Here is a 23618-nt window from a genome sequence, read left to right as displayed (position 1 = left end):
TGTGCGCTCCAGGCCGAAGGCACGCAGCCGAACAGGTACTTCCGGGATTCGCTGTTCCCGCAGTGCTCTGCCTCGCTTCTTTCCTGGACAGCAACCAACAATATCTTCACCAGAGAAGCCACCATCATCGGCTGACGGTCTACAGTGACTACACTTCCCCTTTTTATGAGCGCATTTTGTACTACTTTTTAGTGAGTAGCCATTTGGCTGTTTTAATGAATTAATAAATTCCATATTATCAGACATACTGCACTTAGTAGGCGCATTTTTTCTTTTTGTTTTTGGGACTGACATTCGGCTCTGGTGGTCCCTGACATTTGGCTCTAGTGGTCCCTGACATTCAACACTTGTGGTCCCTGACATTCCGTTCTGGCGGTGGATTGAACCCTTTTTCGGCCGCTAGCGATTAAAAGCGCCCCACTAGTGGCCCAAATACCTCAGCAAAAACAACAGTAAAGCAACGCCTCTGTGTAAAAACGATCTTATGCTGCGTACACACGACTGTTTTTCGGGTTCTAAAAAATTACATTTTTAAGGGTCTAGAAAAAACAATGTTTTTTTCAACCCGATCATTAAAACGGCCTTGCCTACACACGATCGTGATGAATGTGCTTACTCCATTATGAACGCTAGTTTTACCAGAACGATCGCTTCCGTCTCATAACTTGCTTCTGAGCATGCGCGTTTTTTTCACGTCGTTAAAGCCCACACGCGACCATTTTTTACAACCTTAAAAACGTTGGGGAAAAATAGAGCATGTTCGAAATTTTAAATGCCCATTTTTTAGATCGTGAAAAATGCTTTGAAGCCCACACAACCCGAAAAAATGGTCGTGTGTACGCGGCATTAGAGAGAGAAGAGGATATTATGCAATCACTGTTCTAACACAATCACAGAGCTGACTTCCTGAAAATTCAATCAGTCATATCTTAATGTAATAACTGTTTAGTGTTTTGTGCGTGTGTGTGTGTGTGGGGGGGGTGGGGTGTACTAATGGGGGATTTTCTGAAAATCTCGGAGTTCTGCTTTGAGGTGAAAATCCTTCTGTGCTGCAGCTCCCCCAGACCCCCCTTTTTCTTACCTGAGCCATATATGATCCAGTGAAGTGCATGAGTGCAGCGGCTCCAGCCACTGTGTCTCTCCTCATTGGACAGATTCATACGCCATTGACTCCCACTGCTGTCAATCAAAAGCTGTGACACGGGAGCGGGGGCCGAGTCCCGCTATCTGTGTTTATGGACGCAGTAGTGGGACTCGGGAGTGAGCCCTTATGGGTGCCCCCAGGGAAAGCGGCTTTCCTTGGGGGCACCCGATGAAGAGGAGGGGCTTAAAGCATCGGCGGGGGACCCTAGAAAAAAAGGATTGGCGTTGCTATGTGCATTACTATTGCAGAGAGTAGGTAAATATAGGCATGTTTATTATTTTTATAAAAAAAAAATGAATGTTTACAACCACTTTAAATAATATAAATTGTATCCAATCAAGCAGGCCCTTGTATCATCAATGGTAGATCTAAGGGAGATTGTATAATCAGATTGAATACATGGGGATTTTTTTTATACAAGCCATTGTCCACTGATGGTTCCAGTACCCACCATAAGTACAACACCACAACTCTACATAAAGGTATTAGCCCATTTGTCTCCCTCTCCCTATGTCATGATCACGGTTTTCCTACGTGCCCGCTGTCTGACGTTACGTCATGTGCTCTGATAAGACGTCATGTCTTGTATGGCGCCACGCCCCCGTGTTTACAGGAAGGAACAAGGGGATGACTGTGTTGTCCTACAAGCCCCGCCTCTCCTCCTATCAGCTGCTTGTGATGGATGAGTGACATGGGCATCGGCCAATCAGGAGGTCGCTTTGGTGTCTGTAGACGTCAACTCGCCATGTTGTGTAGGTAATAATCTGCGCTGAAGGAGGCCGTAGACCTGCAGCAGCTGGAGTTGGGGGATCCGCTGCTTGATTTGGGGCATGCTGGATTCTGGGACCACTGACTGCACCAGGTAGTGATTATGATTAGTGGCTGTGTGTGTTTTATATACGTGTGTATATAAGGGAAGATGTCATCACAATACGTTTTCTTCAAGTTGTACTGTTCACCTGTGACATCATCATCCTATGTATGCAGATATAGCTCCAGATTGTCTGCCATGACTTTTATCTAAATCCATACAAGATCAGACAACACAGAATTTAATTTCTTTTGTTGTATTTGTAAGCTTTGTATGGATTACCTGGAAGCAATATTATAGTGTTAAACGGCCACACACTATACAATCTGATTGTGCTGTGCCCTTTTATTATATACACTCAGCTGTGTAATGGGGACAAACGTAATCATACAAAAAAACTGTTACATTCCCAAAATGTGCTCTCAATCAAACTGTCAAGCCATCCAATGGCTGGTGTCATAACTGATCACACGTACAGCACCATGGCAGTTGCAGATCAAACCAAGGCTGAAAATGATAGGAGGGTTTAGTTCTGCTTTAGTGTGCATTCACACCTAGGCGTTTTCACGCCCGCCGCTATTGCAGCCTGCAATACGCTGGAGGGGTGATTTTACATTGTCGGCTATGGAGATGGTTCACATCTCCACGCCGAACGCCTGAAGCTCAAAACAAGTCCCGAACCCTTTTTTTCGGGCGGCTTCGGCGTTCGGGCATAGCCGACAATGTTAAAATCACCCCTCCAGCAAAAAACAAGGCTCAAAAACGACGCGTTTTTTCGCCGCAAATCGTGGGACAAAACGCCTATTTTATGTCGCCGCATATCGCCCATGCAAAGGTGTGAATGCAGAGTTAAAGTGACACTAAACTCTAGGTTAACCACTTCAGTACCACGCTATAGCCAAAAGAGCAGCTCTCTAGTAGAGATGGGCTCAGGCGTGTTTGAATTTTGCGCCAGAAAGCCGGATGGCACATGGCTAATCCCAGGCAGCGAGACATTTCCCGGTATGTGTACCTCCAAACCGTGAAATGTCCCACTGCCTTTCATTAGCCATGTGCAGTGTCGGCTTTTTGGCGGGATCAAGCCCATCTCTAGTTCTGGGAGGACCTCCTCTCAGAACCTCACCCCCCTGGAGGAGGGTGCGTTCTGTGACTGATGTTTTGGATACAGCTGATCACAGATCATGGTAAAGGGCCAATGACAGCAGCCATTTACCATGTGATCAGCTGTGTCCAATCAAAAAAGTAATTCTTCACTGATGTGCGCTGATGAAGCTGCACTGATGGAAGAATGTGGTGAGAGCCTTGCTGATGATCAACAGTCCTTTCCTCACACCCTGTGTCTGTGCGAGGAAAGGAGAGCCGATAACCGGCAAGGCTCTCAGTACATTCTTTACACGGATCAGTGCAGCCTCATCAGCGCAAATCAGTAAAGAATTACTTTTTTTGCTAAATTTTATTACAGGAACTAAGAAATTTTTTTTTTTTTTTAAAACCTTAGTAGTAAATAAATATCGCCAAAAGAAAGTTCTATCTGTCCCAAAAAAAAGGAAACAATGTAATTTTCCAATGTTGCATGACTGCGCTATTGTCATTCAAAGTGCGACTGCACTGAATGGTGAAAGTGTCTGCAAGTTAAGAATATTAGAATTGAACACAATTTGCTTCTTTTAACCACTTCAAAACCAAAGTACCATCTCTTGCTCTCTGCCTCCTCTAAAATCTCCATTTTCCTTTTTTTTTCTGCTGTGATCTAACATCCTGTTGGGTTCTATTCACACATTTTGACATGCAGTGAATACCAGCGGTGGGATTCTACTAATCCCTTCTGCTGGCTGGGATTTACAGCTGCGTTCCGATAGCAGAAAGTGCGTCCAGCCACTGTTGCCACGGGTGATCGCCAGCTGCATGAACAGGCACAAAAAGCTGCAGCGGCGAACAGCAGCTTATTACAGTGTACGTGCTCAGCGGCTGATGCTATCCGCATGCAGCTTTCAAAAGACGCCCTGCGAATGTAGCCTAACAGGAAGTCCATTATTGGCAGGAAAAAAACGAAAGTGGAGAGTAGAGGAGGCAGAGAGCAGTAAAAGAGGCTTTTGTTAAAGCGGCATTCCACCCAAAAATGGAACTTACGTTTTTCAGAATCCTCCCCCTCCGGTGTCACATTTGGCACCTTTTCGGGGGAGGGGGGAGCAGATACCCGTCTAAGCAGGTATTTGCAGTAGCCGCGGATATCTACACCATGTCTGGCCCCTAACCTCCCACTGTCTTCTGGGAGACACACAGGTCCCAGAAGACAGGGACCAGTGAGATAGCGCAGTGCGACTCGCGCATGTGCAGTAGGATACCAGGAAATTAAGCCACACCCAAGATGGTGATGCCTCCACCCAAGAGCCGAGGCACAGATCAGCTTGGGGTGCCGACACCGCAGGCGCATTGGGCAGGTTAGTGTCCTAATATTAAAAGTCAGCAACTGCAGTATTTGTGCCTGCTGACTTATTTTTCTGGTGGAACTTTAAGCCTCGTACACAGGATCAGATTTTTGGACGACAGAATTCAACTTCAGAAGTGACGTAACGCGTTAAATAGTTTTGTATGTATTCTTTCGTTTCTGAGCATGCGCATTCTTGCTCTTCCAATTTTTTTATTTTTTTTTTGTCCGAAAACCATACTAATTAAATGAAAAGCAGACGTTAAGTTCATGTACGACAAAAAATGTTAAAGTGTGCACATCCAGCTTTTGTCGTGCGAAAAAACGTAATCGGCTGTCGAAATCACCGTACTAACAATCCGAATATCGGCAGATCGTTCATAGGACGAAATTTAACTTCCGATTTTCGTATTGTGTGTACGGGCCTTCAGGCTCTGTTTACATTTCGCATAGCGGATGCATGTTCCAGTTTTAGTAACTTCCCCCCCAGTGTATACGTATTATCACTTCCATCACCAATTCAAAAATCAAGACATAATTCTCATTCACAAAGCCATGATTTGGCAAGGCAACGGGTTTCCTCTAAAGACTTAACCCCAACAACACATACTCTCCTCCTTCCATTCTGCTAGCATTTCATTTAGCTGCTGGGAGCAAAGAAAATACCTGGTACTTCCGGGTAAGGAGGAGCATGTGACTCACTCCATGTAACAGAACCAATACCATTGAGGCAGCGTCCATAGCCCTATATTGGCTATGACATGAGCTGAGCAACTTGTAGCTTTAGACATAGCAGCTTTTGGCAGCGGTAGAGCAAAGGAAAGGGGAGTATCTGCTATTGGAACAATGGTAGTTTCATTTGATGGTATTACAGGTATTTATATTGCACCATCATTATTCACATCAGTCCCTGCCCTCAGGAAGCTTAGGATCTGTGTATCTCACATACATACACTAGGGACAAATTATCCTGGAGCCATTTAATCTACCAGCATGTCTTTGGAGTGTGGAAGCAAACTCTCACAAGCACAGGCAGAACATGCAAACTCCATGCAGACAGTGTCCAGGCTGGGATTCAAACCAAAGAGCCCAGTACTGCAAGGCTTGAAGTACTAACTACAAATAATGTTTGCCACAGTGTTTGGCTGCTGATTTATAGTATAAATGTCAGCATTGACTTGAAAGGAGAGATCCAGCACTTTCTGTTTTAATAAACATACACTCACCTGTCCTAGGATCCAGCGATGCGGCCACCCGAAGCCTCGCTTCTCTCCTTGGCGCCGGCATCACTAGTGTAAGCACCCAGCTGTGACAGCTTGCGTCTTCACAGGGGGTGCGCTTGCACAAGTCACGATGCGCCACCTGAATGGCCGGGCAATCTTCTGTTTATGTGTTCCAGAAGATTACATGGCGGGAGGGGGGAGAGGAGAACTTCCACTTAAGTCACTTTTGGGTGGAACTTCACTTTAAGGTGGTTGTAAACCTCAGACGTGAATATGAACACAGCATATCCTTCTATAGTGTGTACTTGTCTCAATCTAGAGCATTAAAGCCAGGGTTCACCCTAAAAAAAAATTCTAACATTACATTGAGCCGAGTTGTGAGAATGAAAGGAAAAGGGGAATGGCAGCCTCTAGCCCCCCTTTTCCTCCCTGTTGCTCTCAGGGAGTTTTTGGCGGGCTCACAGGTCTGAGGGGATAAGGTATAGTGACCTCTCTGTGACCTGTGAAAGCCCGCTCAAAATACAGGTTCAAATTCAGGTCATCTCTCTGGCCCAGGGAAAAGCCCGCGCAAATTAGGTTCAAACTAGATAGATCTGGCAGGAGTTAGGGCTATATAAAGCGGGTTCCGTTGGAGAGGGCTCAGTCGCTTCAGAGGACAGAAGAACTGTGGTGCCCCCCCCCCCCCCCCCTGTTTTTATTATGTTTTATTATGTCGCGGCTGTTGTTATGTGGTTGGGTCACCTTTGCGTCTTGCAAAGGGGGACAAGCTTTAATTTTAAGATTATAATTTATAATAAATAAAGTTTTTTACAACTTTGTGTAAGTTGGTTTGGGTAATTTTTGCAGCCTGAGCCGTAGTGGCTAGGCTTGCTAAAGTTATATATATATTTGTTACTATCTTAATTTATTGTTTACCCAATAGTTTATTTATTATTAAAACCAATAATAAACATCCGCGGCCTTTAATATCCAATGAGTTGTTTGCTGTCAATTTCTTTCTATTTAAGGTTTTTAAGTGAATTTTATTTATTTACTGTCTACTTTCCCATGACATTATGCTGACCTTTTTTAATTTCTTGCCGTACATACCGTTTTATCTATATTTTCACCGCGGCTTCCGGGTATGTAATCCTGCGGGACTGGGCGTTCCTATTCACATGCTAATTGATTGACATGCTTCCCACCGGCGCATACAGCGCGTCACAAGTTGCCGAAAGAAGCCGGACTGCGAGTTGGCTCTATACGGCGCCTGCGCACCGACGTTCGGCTTCTTTCGGCAACTCGTGACGCGCTGTATGCGCCGGTGGGAAGCATGTCAATCCAATTAGCATGTGAATAGGAATGCCCAGTCCCGCAGGATTACATACACGGAAACAGCGGTGAAAATATAGATAAAACGGTATGTACGGCAAAGTGGTGCAGGGACGTTTTCAAAGTTGCTGCAAATTTAGGAATCATAGATCAGACTGGGTGCCATTGAAATCAATGGGCTGTGACTGTGCTTGGACACAGTCGTGTGACAAGTTGCGCTAGTGTGAACAGAGCCTTGATCTGCAATGTAGGATTTGGATCGGTGACAAGCAATGTCATTTTGCTACAGGGACTACAAGGATCTACACTAGTTACCAAGAATGATAGAGTATAATGCCGCGTACACACGACCGTTTTTCGAGTTGTTGTAAAAAAATTACGTTTTTTTTTAATGTCATTAAAAATTTTCGTGTGTGGGCTCCAGAGCATTTTTCACGATGTAAAAAATGGGCATTAAAAATTTAGAACATGCTCTAACTTTTCACGACATTTTTAACGTTGTCATTTTTAACGTCGTAAAAAATGGTCGTGTGTGGGCTTTAACGACGTGAAAAAAAACATGCATGCTCAGAAGCAAGTTTTGAGACGGGAGCACTCGTTCTGGTAAAACTAGCGTTTGTAATGGAGATCGCACATTCATCACGCTTTAACAGACTAAAAAGCGCGAATCGTCTTTTACTAACACGAAATGAGCAAAAGCCGCCCAAAGGGTGGCGCCATCCGAATAGAACTTTCCCTTTATCGTGCCGTTGTACGTGTTGTATGTCCCCGCACTTTGCTAGAGCATTTTTTTTTTCACGATCGTGTGTAGGCAAGGCCGTTTTAACGATCGGGTTGAAAAAAACGTTGTTTTTTTCTAGACCATAAAATTTTTATTTTTACAACCCGAAAAACGGTCCGTGTGTCGCGGCATAAGAGTTGTCTTTGATTGTAACAGGTCCCAACAATCCATTTAACAAGTGGCATTATCGGCTTCTGGGGAGCCTTGTAATCCGTATTAGGGCCAAGCAGATCTTGATGTCCTGGTGTGTTGTGCCAAAGGATGTTGTGTGTGTTTTTTTTTTTTTTATGCGATAACGTGCAATGGGTTTAACCGAATGGTCTGGCATTGAACTAAAATGTAAAGGGCGGGGGGGAGACATTTGGCAATGCAGTGCACATCACACTGTAGTGCTTTACCATGTGTTGTATGTGCCAAAACTGCTGCGCTGCCAATCATAATAATGTGCAATAGTATATTGATAAGGAACATAATAAATCCAACCTGTGAATAGAAAATGTGAAGAAAATGCAATGACAGTGAAAATATTGACCTAGTTGCTGTTGGCACAAACCATGTGTTGTGTTGCACTGCATTGCATATGGCTTTCAGCTGTGTTGTCTTAGTATTGGGTTGCATTCAGAATGAAGAGCACTACAACGCTTTAATGCATCTACCATGCTTGCGGTAACACGTGTGGTGACATGATTCACTGCACTGGAATGGTGTGAATGGGCACCTAGTAGGGTGGGTTGTGTAGTAGTGTCATTTAAGAGTAAATCATACTGTCATCTGGAATAATGGGCTGTAGGGGGTGAATATATACCAGTATTGTGACTTTGATTAGTGGACACATTTTAACAACGTGATACAAAATCAGGGAATGTTTTTTTTTGTTTTTTTGCAGCTGGTTAGATTGACTATACGTCTGATATCAGACCACTATCTAAGTGTCTGGCCCACTGTTCGCTCTTTCATCCACTTTATGAGCATTCACTTACCTGTGTTTTTTTTTTTTTTTATAGATCCAGAAACATGGAACCTCCAGTCAACTTATGTGTGAGCTGCAAGGGAGAGACGCAAAGCTTCCTTGTGTCAGATTGTGAAAAGACAACTTGGGCCGACGTGGAGGCAATGGTGAGCTTTGTTTTCTGCATATCTTATACACAGCGTCATTCTTTTCTGAAGGTCATGACAAGTAACTAATATTATCCCAATGACTAACATGATGATTTAAATCTCTCCTCCTTCATACTGAAATGTGATTAGATTGTCTGTCAAGGAATATACACTGATCCGCCATAACATTATGACAACTAACCGGTTAAGTGAATGACCTTGATTATCTCATTACAATGGCATCTGAAAGTGGGTGGGATATATTAGGCAGCAAGTAAACAAGTGAGCAAGTTGTTCCTGATGTCAGTGTGTTGAAAGCAGGAAAAAAATGGGCAAGCAAAAGGATTTGAGCAACATGGACAAAGGGCCAAGTTTTAATGACTGGACGACTGAGTTAGAGCATCTCCAAAACGGCTGCTTTTGTGGGATGTTCTCGGTCTGCAGTGACGGGACCTACCAAAACTGGTCCAAGGAAGGAAATCTGGCGACAGGGTCGTGGGCGGACAAGGCTCATTGATGCATGTGGGCAGAGAAGGCTGGCTTCTGTAGTCTGATCAGATAAAGCTACTGTTGCTCATATTGATGAAAAAAGTTAATTCTGGTCCTCATAGAAATCTGTCAGAACACCCATTGTGTCGCAGTTTGTTGTGTATGGGGCTGCATAGCTGCACACCTGTCAGGGTTCCAATGCTAGCTCGTGTCCACACCCAAAAGCACCTGGGCATGTGAGCATCCAAACTGGACCACGGAGCAATACAAGGTGGCCGGGTCTGATAAATGACGTTTTCTTTTACATCATGTGCATGGTTGCAAACGCTGTGTGTGTGTGTGTGTGTGTGTGTGTGTGTGTGTGTGTGTGTGTGTTTTTTTTTTTCTTTACAGTAGTGCATGCACTACTTTTTGGTGCAGTCTGGCATGATTTGAAATTGCACTGCACCTGGATCGTATTTGTATCGACAGGAACGCACATAGCGTTTCGTTGTGAACCAGCCCTTGGGGTAGATGATTCATCTGTAACATTTGCTTCCTGGATTCCATCTTGGCTCAGGTATGCAGGCAAGAGGGTGTGCTTAGCTGAGAAAATCCTTCCTCCCCTCCTGAAGACTATTGGGATGTATGACATTATTTGCCTAGGCCTGGAAAACAGGAAGTAACTGAACAAATGTAAAATAAAAATATATTTATCACATTTTGGCTCTTTTGTAAATCATAATAATAATATAAATTGCCCAAATGGCCCGGATTAAACGTTTACAATGTTTGGCCTTGGTACAGACACACCCAATGATACATACACAGGTTCAAATGGCAATTAAAGGTTCACTTCCTGCAGAAAGGAGCCTTCACTAAAGATTACAGTTTGCTAGAAGCTGTGATGCGTGCCAAGGCATATTATAACTACACTTTTTTGTGACATTGACACAGTAAAAGCTTCTTTCTGTCAACTTAACAATGCAGCTCATTTTTGTTCAAGTATTGTATTGTGCTCCTTGAAACAACCACCCCTTCTTTTTCCAGTAGCCTGTATTTCTCCTGAGGTTACCTGTGGAGTTTTTCTTTGTATCCCAAACAATTCTTCTGGCAGTTGTGGCTAAAATCTTTTTTGGTCTACCTGATCTTGGCTTGGTATCAAAGATCCCTGAATTTTTCTACTTCTTAATAAATAAATGATTGAACAGTACTGACTGGCATTGCATATTTTATATCCAATTTCCATCTTTATAAAGTCCCATTACCTTATTACGCAGGTCTTTTGACAGTTCTTTTCTGCTCCCCCATCGCTCAGTATCTAGCCTGCTTAGTGCATCCATGTGAGGGCTAACAAACGTATTGACTTTTCCTACACAGACACTTATTGCAATTTAAAAAGCCACAGATGTGGAAAATTTACCTTTTTTTTTTAATTTCCATTTTAACCTATGTGTCTGTACCAAGGCCAAACATTCCAGGGGATAGAAACGTTGCATCTGGGCCATTTGGGTGATTTCTGGTATTACAGTGCATCCGGACAGTGTTCACAACGCTTGACTTTTTTTTCACATGTTGTTACAGCCTTATTTCAAAATGGATTAAATTCATTATTTTCCTCAAAAATAACCAAAAAAAAATCCCATGTACATAAGTATTCACAGATTTTGCTCAATATTTTGTTGAATCTACTTTGGCACCAATTACAGCCTCAAGTCATTTTGAGTATGAGCTACAAGCTTGGCACACCTATTTTTGGACATTTTCTCCCATTCTTCTTTGCAGGACCTCTCAAGCTCCATCAGGATGGATGGGGAGTGTCGGTGCACAGCCATTTTTAGATCTCTCCAGAGATGTTTAGTCAGGTTCAAATCTGGGCTCTGGCTGGGCCACCCAAGGACATTTGCAGAGTTGTCCACTCCTTTTGTTATCTTGGCTGTGTGGCAAAAGGCATAATGAGCTAGTATATTACCTTAGAACGAGGCGTCGGCAGGTGATCTCGGTCCAGGCCGAGGGAACTGACATTTTCCCATGGAGTGTTTTCCGGGTATCGCGGCTCCGGCGATGTGAATGGCTGGGACCGCGATGTTCGTGGGAGACTTCTTTCCGGCATCTGCCGGACCTTCAACTGGAACTCGGAGCGCATGCGCTGCTGAAGCCAGCGGCTGCATGCAAAGGAAATACAGTGGGGATCGAAAGTTTGGGCACCCCAGGTAAAAATTTGTATTAATGTGCATAACGAAGCCAAGGAAAGATGGAAAAATCTCCAAAGGCATCAAATTGCAGATTAGACATTCTTTTAATATGTCAAAAAAAGTTCGATTTTATTTCCATCATTTAAACTTCAAAATTACAGAAAACAAAAAAATGGCTGTGATGCATTTGCTATATGTCTCAGTCTAATTCTCCCTGCTTGCCCTGTGTAATTCTGTCCTCGGCTAACAGGTTATTGACGTGCTAATGTCCCCTCACTATTTCTAAAGGTTAATTGATCTATTGTATTGTGTGAAGGAGATCTGTGTTTAAGTGGCTTGTGTTAATTATTCTGATTGCTTCATTGTGGTAATTATCTCTCTATATGCGGGGTCGAGCGGTCTAGTTAATGTATTCAGTACAACTAGTGATCAGCGTCCTTGATGTGTTTTCAGCATCGGCTCCGTCGTGTCTGCCTAATCATCTGTATGGAAGCCCCAGTGTGAGGGGGGCGGAGATTTGTCATTGTAACAGTTTTGGAAATGACATATAAGCTGTGTGATATAACATTAAAGTCTGTCTTGTTCTAGCAGTAAGCCTGGACTAATGTGTGGCTTAATGGGCGATCTCAGGAATATTCCTCCTAGTGGAATATTGGGGTGATGTTCTTATGGAAGAAGGGAATCTTTGACGGGGATATCATACCGATACCGTCACAATGGCGTCTGCAAAAGTTTGGGCACCCTGCAGAATTTATAGCATGCACTGCCCCCTTTGCAAAGCTGAGACCTGCCAGTGTCATGGATTGTTCTCAGTCATCGTCTGGGAAGACCAGGTAATGTCAATCTCAAAGGTTTTAAATGCCCAGACTCATCTGACCTTGCCCCAACAATCGGCACCATGGGTTCTTCTAAGCAGTTGTCTAGAAAACTGAAACAGAAAATAGTTGACGCTCACAAAGCTGGAGAAGGCTATAAGAAGATAGCAAAGCGTTTTCAGATGTCAATATCCTCTGTTCGGAATGTAATTTAGAAATGGCAGTCATCAGGAACAGTGGAAGTTAAAACAAGATCTGAAGACCAAGAAAAATATCAAGACCGAACAGCTCACAGGATTGTGAGAAAAGCAATTCAAAAACCCACGTTTGACTGCACGATCCCTCCAGAAAGATCTGGCAGACACTGGAGTTGTGGTACACTATTCCACTATAAAGAGATACTTGTACAAATATGGTCTTCATGGAAGAGTCATCAAAAGAAAACCTCTTCTACGTCCTCACCACAAAAATCAGCATTTGAACTTTGCAAATGAACATATAGACAAGCCTGATGCATTTTGGAAACAAGTTCTGTGGACCGATGAGGTTAAAATATAACTTTTTGGCCGGAATGAGCAAAGGTACGTTTGGAGAAGAAAGGGCACAGAATTTAATGAAAAGAACCTCTGCCCAACTGTTGGGCATGGGGTGAATCAATCATGCTTTGGGGTTGTATTGCAGCCAGTGACATAGGGAACATTTCACGAGTAGAAGGAAAAATGGATTCAATAAAATTTCAGCAAATTTTGGATGGTAACTTGATGCCATCTGAGAAAAAGCTGAAGTTAAAGAGAGGATGGCTTCTACAAATGGATAATGATCCTAAACACACCTCAAAAATTCCACGGGGGATGACATCAAGAGGCGTAACTGAAGGTTTTGCCATGGCCTTCACAATCTCCTGACCTCAACATAATTGAAAATCTATGGATAGACCTTAAAAGAGCAGTGCGTTACAGACAGCCCAGAAATCTCAAAGAACTGGAAGACTTTTGTAAGGAAGAATGGGCAAAGATACCTCAAACAAGAATTGAAAGACTCTTGGCTGGCTACAAAAAGCGTTTACAAGCTGTGATACTTGCCAAAGGGGGCAGTACAAGATATTAACTTTGCAGGGTGCCCAAACTTTTGCAGACGCCATTTTTTTGTTTTCTGTAAATTTGAAAGTGTAAATAATGGAAATTAAAATCAAACTTTTTTTTTTGACATATTATAGGAAGTCTAATCTGTAATTTGATGCCTTTTGGAGATTTTGTCCATCTTTCCTTGGCTTCGTTATGCACATTAATACACATTTTTACCTGGGGTGCCCAAACTTTCGATCCCCACTGTATCTCCTAAACCGTACAGCCTTAGGAGATATTCTTTTTATCTACAGCTAAGCCTTATTATAGGCTTGCCTGTAGGTCAAAGTGAAAATAAAGACTTTACTACTGCTTTAAATACATTCGGTTACTGTACAATTCATACTGCAACACAAGATAATAAGGAAACATTATCAATAGTTGCAAATATAGAACCTTGGACAAGCACTTTTCATGCATGGTTTTATGTGTTTTTTTTTATATTTCGGTTCACACTGTCCAACTCACATTGTTTTGGATACATCTGTCCTACATGTAGAGCTGGTTTGTGCTGCAGGGCTGACTTTGCCTTGTGACTTTCTTCTTCTGTAATTGCAAAGCAAACTCTTTCATGTCTTGGCAACAGGAACTATGAGTCACACCTGCTTTGTTGTTGTAATGTAGTTTCATAACAGCCAGGTACAAGGTACAGCATGACAATGCCATGAACCGAGAAATCGTATGACAACTTGTACATTCGGTTACAAGTGGATCATTACCTTTTTTATCTCTCCTCTTAGCCTTGTGACTGTGTCCAGTAGAGCCCCATAAAGAGGCCACACTGCTTCTGGTATGCGGACGGCCGGAATTTCTTAAATTGTGGGGGGGGCTGCTTCTAATTTTTACTCTTTTCATCCTGGACCACAAACCTTCCTCACTGTGCTATATGTTTTCTGCTGCACCATTGGCATGGTTCTATCTTCTTAGTCCTCTCCATAAAATTATCAAAAATTTGTGCTTAAAGTAGAACTATAGGCAACACTTTTTATTTTTATTTTTTTTTATTTTTTTTTATTTTTTTCAATTTGGATAGAGTAAGGGAAGGTTATAGCCCCTGTCAGTTTATTTTTTACCATCCCTGTCCCATTGCAGAGATTTCCCTTCACTTTCTGCCCCATAGCCAAACAGTAAGTGAAAGAAAATCTATGCAAATTTAACCACTTCCATACCAGGTACTTGCGCAGCTTCCCGCCCAAGCCAATTTTCAGCTTTCAGCACTGTCGCACTTTGAATGGCAATTGCGCGGTCATGCTACACTGTACCCAAACAAAATTGGCGTCCTTTTTTCCCCACAAATAGAGCTTTCTTTTGGTGGTATTCGATCACCTCTGCGATTTTTTTTTTTTTTTTTTTTTTTTTTGCGCAACAACTAAAAAAAGGCTGAAAATTTGAAAAAACATTACGTTTTTATTTTTTTCTGTTAATTTTTTTGTAAATAAGTTTTCTCTTTCAATTACGGGCACTGATATGGCGGCACTAATGGCACCGATGAGATGGCACTGATGGACATCGATGAGGTAGTACTGACGGGCACAGATGAGGTGGCACTGATTGGCGGCGCTGGTATGCGACACTGATGGGCACACATAGGCGGCACTGATGGGCACACATAGGCGGCACTGATGGGCACACATAGGCGGCACTGATGGGCACACATAGGCGGCACTGATGGGCACACATAGGCGGCACTGATGGGCACTCATGGGCGGCACTGATGGGCACTCATGGGCGGCACTGGGCACTCATAGGCGGCACAGATGGCACTCATGGGCGGCACTGATGGATACTTATGGTGGCACAGATGGGCACTGATAGGTGGGCACTGGGCATGGATGGGCACTGTGGGGTGGCACTGATGGACACTGGGGTGGCACTGATGGACACTGGGGTGGCGCTGATGGACACTGGGGTGGCGGCACTGATTTTTGCCAGGTTGCCAGTCAGTGCCCATTTGTGGGCACTGACTGGCATCTTTTTTCTTTATGCTTTTTTTTTTATTTAGACTTTTTTTTTTTTTTTTTTTCTGGCATTTTTTTTTTTTTTGCCCACCCTGGTGCTCCAGGGTGGGCATCCCTGGTGGTCCAGTGTGGCGATCCGAGGGGGGGCTGCGCTGATAAACAATCAGCGCTAACCCCCCTGTCAGGAGAGCCGCCGATCGGCTAACCTCTACTCGCGTCTGTCAGACGCGAGTGAGGAAGAGCCATCGACGGCTCTTCCTGTTTACATCGTGATCAGCTGTGGTTGGACACGGCTGATCACGTGGTAAAGAGTCTCCGCCGGAGGCTCTTTACCGAGATCGGAGATGCAGGGTGTCAGACTGACACCCTGCATCACCGATCGCCGCGATGCGCGCCATGAAATCCTGCAGGACGTTCTAGAACGTCCTGTCAGGATTTCATAACCACTTCCCGGACGTAAATCGGCCATAGGCCGGGCGGGAAGTGGTTAAGGGAATTCATTGCTCCCCCCCCCCCCCCCAGGCCCTCAGAACTGGTGTCCCCGCTTGACAATTTCAGGGCGGGTCTTAAACAGCAAGGGGTGTAGCCTTGACAGAATGGAGTGGGTCATTTTTTTAAATTAGGGGGTGCTCGAGTTTAGTCAGGCCTAGGGCAGCACAATACCTGAATACACTACTGGGCTTACCTGTAATAAAAAGTGGTCTGTAAGGGATTAGAACCACTTTAACTACTTGCCGACCAGCCGCCGTCATTCTACGGCGGCAGGTCGGCTCTCCTGGGGGAGAGCCCGTAGTATAACGTCGGCTAATAGAGCGGCCACTAGGGGCGCGCCGCCCGCTCGCCCCCGACTCCCGTGCGTGTGCCCGGCGGGCGCGATCGCCACCGGGCACACGCGATCGCTCGTTACAGAGCGGGGAACGGGAGCTGTGTGTGTAAAGTGGGGGAAATGCTGATCTTCTGTTCATACAATGTATGAACAGAGGATGAGTGTTTCCCCTAGTGAGGCCACCCCCCCCCCCCCCACAGTAAGAACACACCCAGGGACATACTTAACCCTTCCCCACCCCTAGTGTTAACCCCTTCACTGCCAGTGGCATTTTTATAGTAATCCAATGCATTTTTATAGCACTGATCGCTATAAAAATGCCACTGGTCCCAAAAATGTGTCAAAAGTGTCCGAAGTGTCCGCCATAATGTCGCAGTACCGAAAAAAAAATCGCTGATCGCCGCCATTACTAGTAAAAAAAATATAATATAAAAATGACATAAAATACCCCCTATTTTGTAAACACTATAACTTTTGCGCAAACCAATCAATAAACGCTTATTGCGATTTTTTTTTTTTTTTTTTTTTTTTTTTTACGAAAAATAGGTAGAAGAATACGTATCGGCCTAAACTGAGGAGAACATTTTTATATATATTTTTATATATTTTTGGGGGATATTTATTACAGCAAAAAGTAAAAAATATTCATTTTTTTCAAAATTGTCGCTCTATTTTTGTTTATTGCGCAAAAAATAAAAACCGCAGAGGTGATCGAATACCGCCAAAAGAAAGCTCTATTTGTGGGAAAAAAAGGACGCCAATTTTGTTTGGGAGTCACGTCGCACGACCGCGCAATTGTCAGTTAAAGCGACGCAGTCCCGAATCGCAAAAAGTGCTATGGTCTTTAACCAGCAATATGGTCCGGGGGGTAAGTGGTTAACTGGCCAAGGTCAGTAATAGAATGTGCAGGTGATAATCAGAGGCAAAATTTTAAAGCGGGACAGGAATATAAGCTGAATCAACACAATGCTTGACCATGTTAAGTCAGACAAAGGAACAGCTGAAGACCACTTGGCAAGGTAGCTGGGGAGAGCTAGGCCGCAAGAATGACCTTCAGCCTCTTCTTTAACTTGCCATCATTTTCCTCCTCCCCTTATTACCAAGTTGGATATTAAAATTAGTTTGAAGGGGTGTGGCTTTTCTGCTGGACCAGGACCTACACTTCCTGCTATGTTGTCTAGGTGAAAATGACGACCCCCCCTCATTTAAAGCCTTCCGGGATACCAATATCACAGATCCCATTAAGATTTGGGCCAATCCAATGTGCCATGTCATAAGGGGGCTGGCCCTCTGGGAAGAGACAACCAGCCTGCTGTCGGATTAGAAGACCGTGGCATGGGACCCAGAGTTCTAAGGAGGAACAGTAGTTTACACCAGATAACAATCCAATGGATGTGTGGGCAGGTAATGTGTGTGTGTGTGTGTTTTTTTTTTTTGTGACATACCAGCTGACAAGTTTTTTTAAAGTGGGGAAGTGAAGTTCCTCCTTAAAGCGGTGGTTCACCCTAAAAACTACTTTCCCCTATTACACTGCCCCCCCACATTACAATACGATTATGCCTATAATTTTTTTTTTTTTGCTGCTGTACATACCTGGGTACAGCTATTCACCCGTGTCCTCCGGGTTGCGAGTCCCGCGGGAGTGGGCGTTCCATACATGGCGGTGATTGACGTTTTGACAAAAAAACGAGCTCCCCCCGTCGCGTAAGCCGCGTCACGATTGGCGAAAGGAGCCGAACGGCGAGTCGGCGCTATACTGCGCCTGCGCATCGCCGTTCAGCTCCTTTCGCCAATCGTGACGCGGCTTACGCGACGGGGGGGAGCTCGTTTTTTTGTCAAAACGTCAATCACCGCCATGTTGGGAACGCCCACTCCCGCGGGACTCGCAACCCGGAGGACATGGGTGAATAGCTGTACCCAGGTATGTACAGCAGCAAAAAAAAAATTATAGGCATAATCGTATTGTAATGTGGGGGGGCAGTGTAATAGGGGAAAGTCGTTTTTAGGGTGAACCACAGCTTTAAATAGCCTGCTTGGCACCATGGCAGCTATAGAGCTGTCAGGGCTGGGCTCAGCCCTTCCTTTTCTGTGCTGGCAGCTCAGCTGTCGGCTAATTGCCAGCTCCCATCTCTCCACAGTGATCCACCTGTTGATGATCCTGCTCGTCAGCTCTGCCTACTAAGGCCCCTTTCACACGGGGCAGTGGAGGTGCCATGACGGTATAGCGCCGCTCTATCGTCATATTTACCGTGATATTCGGCCGCTAGCGGTGCGGTTTTAACCCCCGCTAGCGGTCGATAAAGGGTTAATACCGCCGGTAATGCGCCTTTGTAGAGACGCATTGCCGGCGATATTACCGCGGTTTCCCATTGATTTCAAGCGGCTAGCAGGACTTTTGGAATGGTCCTGCTAGCGCACCGCTTTAGTGTGAAAGCCTTCGGGCTTTCACACTGATGTAAACTAAGCATGACCCCACATAAATGACGCTTTTTTCGAACGGATTCGACGCTGTTCCGACGTCCATACCTAACATTGGTACGCCTCATCTATGCCTCATAGAGCAGGGGTAACTTTACGCCCAAAAAAGCCTTATGTAAACGACGTAAAAAAATGCGCCGGGCGCACGTACGTTTGAGAATCGGCGTATCTAGCTCATTACCATATTCAACGCGTAAATCGACAGAAGCGCCACCTAGCGGCCAGCGTAAATATGCAACTTCGATACGACGGCGTAAGAGACTTACGCCGGTCGGATCTAAGACAAATCTATGCGTAACTGATTCTAAGAATCAGGCGCATAGATACGACGCCTCACACTCAGAGTCACGATGGCGTATCTGGAGATACGCCGGCGTAACTCCTTTGAGAATCTGGGCCACAGTGTTTTCCATGTATTCCAATGGCTCTAGTTGGCTCTAGTTCACACCATGCAGTCAGTTCTGGTGCAGAAACTGACCGGAAACTGACTGCATGGTTTGAACTAGAGCCATTGGAATACATGGAAAACACTGTGCATGCATTTTGTGCAGAAAAAAAGCACACGGAACTGTACGGAACTGCGTCTGGTGTGAGCTGGCCCTTAAAGCCTTCCAGTTCATTTGCTCTTCACCTTCGCCTGTGTTAACATCACAAGAGACTTTCTCCTGCGTTCCTGTTGAAGACCTGCTTGACTGACGTTCCCTCTGGCTACAGATCCTGCTTGCTGTACTACTACCTTTAGACCCCATTCACACCTAAATGACAAAACGCCCGACGCCGGACGCTTCTGTCGCTCGAGGGGAGAATTCCCATTGCTGTCTATGGAGATGGTTCACATCTCCTAGACGCCGAACGCCTGTCGCCTGAAAAAAAGTCCCGGACCCTTTTTTTTTCAGGCGACATAGGCGTTTTCCCCATTGACAGCAATGGGAAGACTTTGAGAGAAAAAAAAAAAAAGTGAAAGTTTTGTACTCGCGGCAAAATACGCCGCTACACGCGATCGCGGCTGTCGCTCAGATGTGAATGCAGCCTGGCTCTTGGACATTGGCTTGGCCGACTACCCGATCCGGTTACTGAGCTCTGGCTATGTTTTGACTACGCTTACTCTGTTTACCTTTTTATTTTTATTATTAGTGTGATTTAACTGTACTTCTGTCTCGGTCTGATTCATGGTTTCTGACAAGAGCCAAGATATGCAGCGTCTTTGGATGTGAACAATAGAAGGGTTTAGTTCTGCTTTAAAGAGAGGGGGGGGGGGGTTATCCCCTCGCTTTGTAGAGATCTTGTTTTGTGTCTTGCTCTTGGACAGGAAGTGAAGTGAAAATCCTCAGATGGAACACAGACCTAAAAAAACTGACAGAGATGGAGTTTAATATCAACTTCAACAGAATGCTGGGGCTCTGTGTAGAATATAGCACTTGTGTTCAAAGTAGTAGTAGAAAATGACACATCACCAATATAGAAGTGCTAAATGCAATCAATCGGGGACTCTATAGTTAAACATGTTTGCGCAAACCACATTAGAGGCTATTTTGGCATCCAATTTCCATTTCTCTTTAAATAAAACTTCTGAGCAGACATATCCCTTGGCAGAGGTGTTTATTGTTCCTGTAGGATATGCCAACAGGCTCATGTAGCACCTGGGTCTAGGATTCCACAGGGATATCTGAAGACTAATGGCCCGTACACACGATCCGAATATCGTACGACAGATAGTATGAATTGTTCTGCTTTATAGTCGCAAGTAGAAATTAAATAGGTTATTAAAGTCAAGAAAATTCTCAGAAAATAAAATTGGAAGTGATGTCATGTGTTGTAATGTATTTGTGTTGTATTTTTGGACGACAACTGTACTGGCTGGCATCGTACGAGGAAAACTTTCGAGCTTGTCCGATCAAATAATATCGGATGAACTGTCGTGATCGGCTCTCGAAAGTAGTGTACACATCGAAAATCGTATATGATTCTTCCTCGAACGATCGTTTTCGTCCGATATTCGGATCGTGTGTACGGGCCATGAATCAGGTGCTTGCGAGGCATCACATGCCTGCCTTGCCCTTCTGACTTTAGAAATATTTTAGGCCAGGTCAGATTCAATGTACAGTCCGGGAAAGGGTGGGGGACCCTGCTCACAGCTGATGAGTCATCCATTGTTAGTGGTTGTAAACCCCATTCATGAAATCTGACCTGGGCACATATATCTGTAGTGTTTACTTATCTCTCTCCAAAGCTCTTTATCTCGTGTCTTTCTGCTGCTGCTTTCCTTTTGTTATCAGCATGATAATTTCTGATAAGTTCTCCGACACAGGAGATAAAAGCAGCTAGAAATTTGTGTCAGGGAGGGAGCTTAGAAATAAGCAGAGAGCTGGTCTATTCACAGTACAGCTCTGCAAGTTTTCTTTGTCCCTCTGCCTATGTGGGAGGGGGAGGGGGTGTGTCCCTTTCCTCCAACCGGCTCTCACACGGTGTATGCCCAGACTCCCCTCCCACTGCTGAAATGGGAAGAAAGTTTTCTAACACAAAGTGCATTTTCTAAAGAGTATAGAAAGCTGAAGACAGCAGATATACATGTAAAACTTATGTAGGGAGATTTGTTTCATCTCTGTGTATCATCTGAGGCTGTTCACTTCACTGGTTATATGTGAGGGTTTACATCAACTTTAAGGATGTGGCTTCTTGGCCACTCTTTAACAAGTTATTGCTAAAGATGTCGGTGGCTGCCGGCTCCAAAAATGTGCAATCTGAATTCACAGCTGCTTTGGAAATCTGCAGTGAAAATGGAAAGGAAATGCTCACCGGACATGTATGAATAGACCATAAATGATGCCTCCCTTCTGCTCGTATACAGTTTATAGGAAATCAGTGTTTGTTTTTTCAGAGCAGTCACGTGGTTGCACAGCTTCTGACCCCCTGTCAGTGCATGGCTTAACAGTGGAACTGAATTGCACAGGGCCGTGATGTCACCCACCGGCTGCTCCCCTCTTTTCAGTGGGGGAGAATACCATTCCATATCATCCTCCAGCAGCCGCTCATTGACATGGAGGAGTTGGAGCTGTACAATTACGTGACGGCTCCAAAGATGATTAAAGAAAAAAAAGGTGTATACGCTAAGATTTTGTACAAATGTTATATATAGCGCTCACCCCCGAAAGAGCCGCTGGTTATAGATTGGGTGGCATGTTACCTCTGTGACTCCGCCGTCTAGGGTAGTTGATGAGAGCCAAAGCAATGGAATGTCCACACATCAGGTGTCTTTATCTTGTGCATTTATTTACCCAACAAGGTAAAACAGTAAAACTTGAGGTAGAGAGTAAAGATGTATGAGGAGAAAGAACAGCAGATTCAGGCATAATGATACAGAAACAGTCCTGCTTCCAATCAACACTTTGCTTTAGTCGCCACTCCAGTCGGAGTGGGTATAGTGTACCTGGACAGGCCTCTCACACCGACCTGGCAGCCAGGGTATCACTTGAGGGAAAAGATCTCTGCTACAGACCCTCCCTAGAACTTAGATCATGGAGACAATCCTCCTTGGTAGTATTAGTGCCTGGATCAACTTCAGGTAGTTTTCAATTTAGGTTACCGACTGACAGGTGGCTAACATCCAACCTTTCAGTGTCCGGTTACCTTGATCCGCGATGGATTGTCGAGGCCCTATTGGATCGCCAGCCTCTCTTGGCTCTCCTCAGGGGGACTCCCCACCGAACAGCTATCTTGCTTGGGATCTTCTCAGAATTGGGGACCCAGTCGATTACTGGGGCCCCGCCACAGCTTTAAATGTTCCAGGCCAAAAATGGTCCCGGAACCAGGAACACCGCGTGGCACGCGCACCCCGGCCTGGTAGGCCATCTTGCCGGGGGGTCGTGATGTGTGTCACCCTGAAGGTGGGTGCCACACCGGAAAAGAACCCCGCCTCAATGGCGTCTGTTCCAGAAGTACCCTCTCCCAGCATGCCCCGCGAGAGAAACTCCCTCCTGATTGACTGCTGGCAAGAGGCACCCAAGCCTCGACTCCACTGGCGCCACCTGTCGCCCCGGGGGGTGGTATAACACCCCAGTAACAACAGAATGAGCCCGCAGTACAGCCTTGCTGAAACAGCAATTGAGATCAGAGTCAAGTTACACTGTGACTATCCCTTACATTTTGTCAGCACCGGTACTTTGAAGTACCCCGGCACTACATACATACATATATATATATATATATATATATATATATATATATATATATATATATATATATATATAGCAGGGGGGGGGGGGCAAAAATGTTTTTAGTTTCCACTTTACTTGTACAATAACAGCATAACGTAAATAAGATTGAAACCTTTTTTATTCATTTTGGTTTTGCCTTTGTAGGTGCTCGTGTCGTTTGATTTAATTGACATACAGATAAAGTATATAGATGAAGACAATGAGGAGGTAAGATGGGTTATTTTATTTCTGTGCTGGTTACTTGCCTGTCAGTATAAGCATGAACTGTTCACTTCCTGTGCACCCCTAAAAATGTCCCCAAAGTTTGAAATCTACTAGTATATTGATGTGCTTCCAGCCAGATTACAGTAGTACAGTATTTAAAAATCCAACGTCCAATTCATGTTTTAGAATGATACAAAATTATTTCCGTACATTGATATAGAGAACAGAAAGTTATGATTGTTCACAACAGAACATTTGCTCTGATATGCACATTGAGGTCTAGCAAAGTGCAAGTTTTTTAAAAAAAAAAAAAACATATTTTTTTTTTTTTTTTTTTTACTTGGCTTAGTACATAAGGTGAGGCTATGTTTTCCAGCTGCTGTGTCGGGTCCTCATTGGATGGATTGATAGCAGCAGGAGGCCATTAGCTCCAGCTGCTGTCAATCAAATCCAGTGACATAGGGGGCAGGGCCGAGCCTTGCTTTCTGTGTCAATGGACGCAGCAACAGGACGCCCACACTAGTGCATCCCATGGAAACC

General features: G+C 44.5%; 1 protein-coding gene across 2 annotated transcripts in view; it reads left to right on the top strand.

The window, feature by feature from the left end:
• Positions 1-1854: 1854 nt before the first annotated feature.
• The window catches only part of NBR1 (NBR1 autophagy cargo receptor), a 128050-nt gene continuing 106286 nt past the window's right edge, over positions 1855-23618 (top strand). For both annotated transcript variants that reach the window (XM_040331224.1, XM_040331223.1), the window contains exons 1-3: positions 1855-2006; positions 8703-8814; positions 23019-23081. In XM_040331224.1, the coding sequence (XP_040187158.1) occupies positions 1975-2006; positions 8703-8814; positions 23019-23081 (207 nt within the window). In that variant the 5' untranslated portion in view covers positions 1855-1974. The remainder of the gene's footprint in view (positions 2007-8702; positions 8815-23018; positions 23082-23618) is intronic.

This window comes from Rana temporaria, chromosome 12 (genome assembly GCF_905171775.1).
Source record: "Rana temporaria chromosome 12, aRanTem1.1, whole genome shotgun sequence".
NCBI classification, from domain to species: Eukaryota; Metazoa; Chordata; class Amphibia; order Anura; family Ranidae; genus Rana; species Rana temporaria.
Note: the sequence above shows the minus strand (reverse complement) of the source record. Positions and strands in the feature narration are given on the sequence as shown.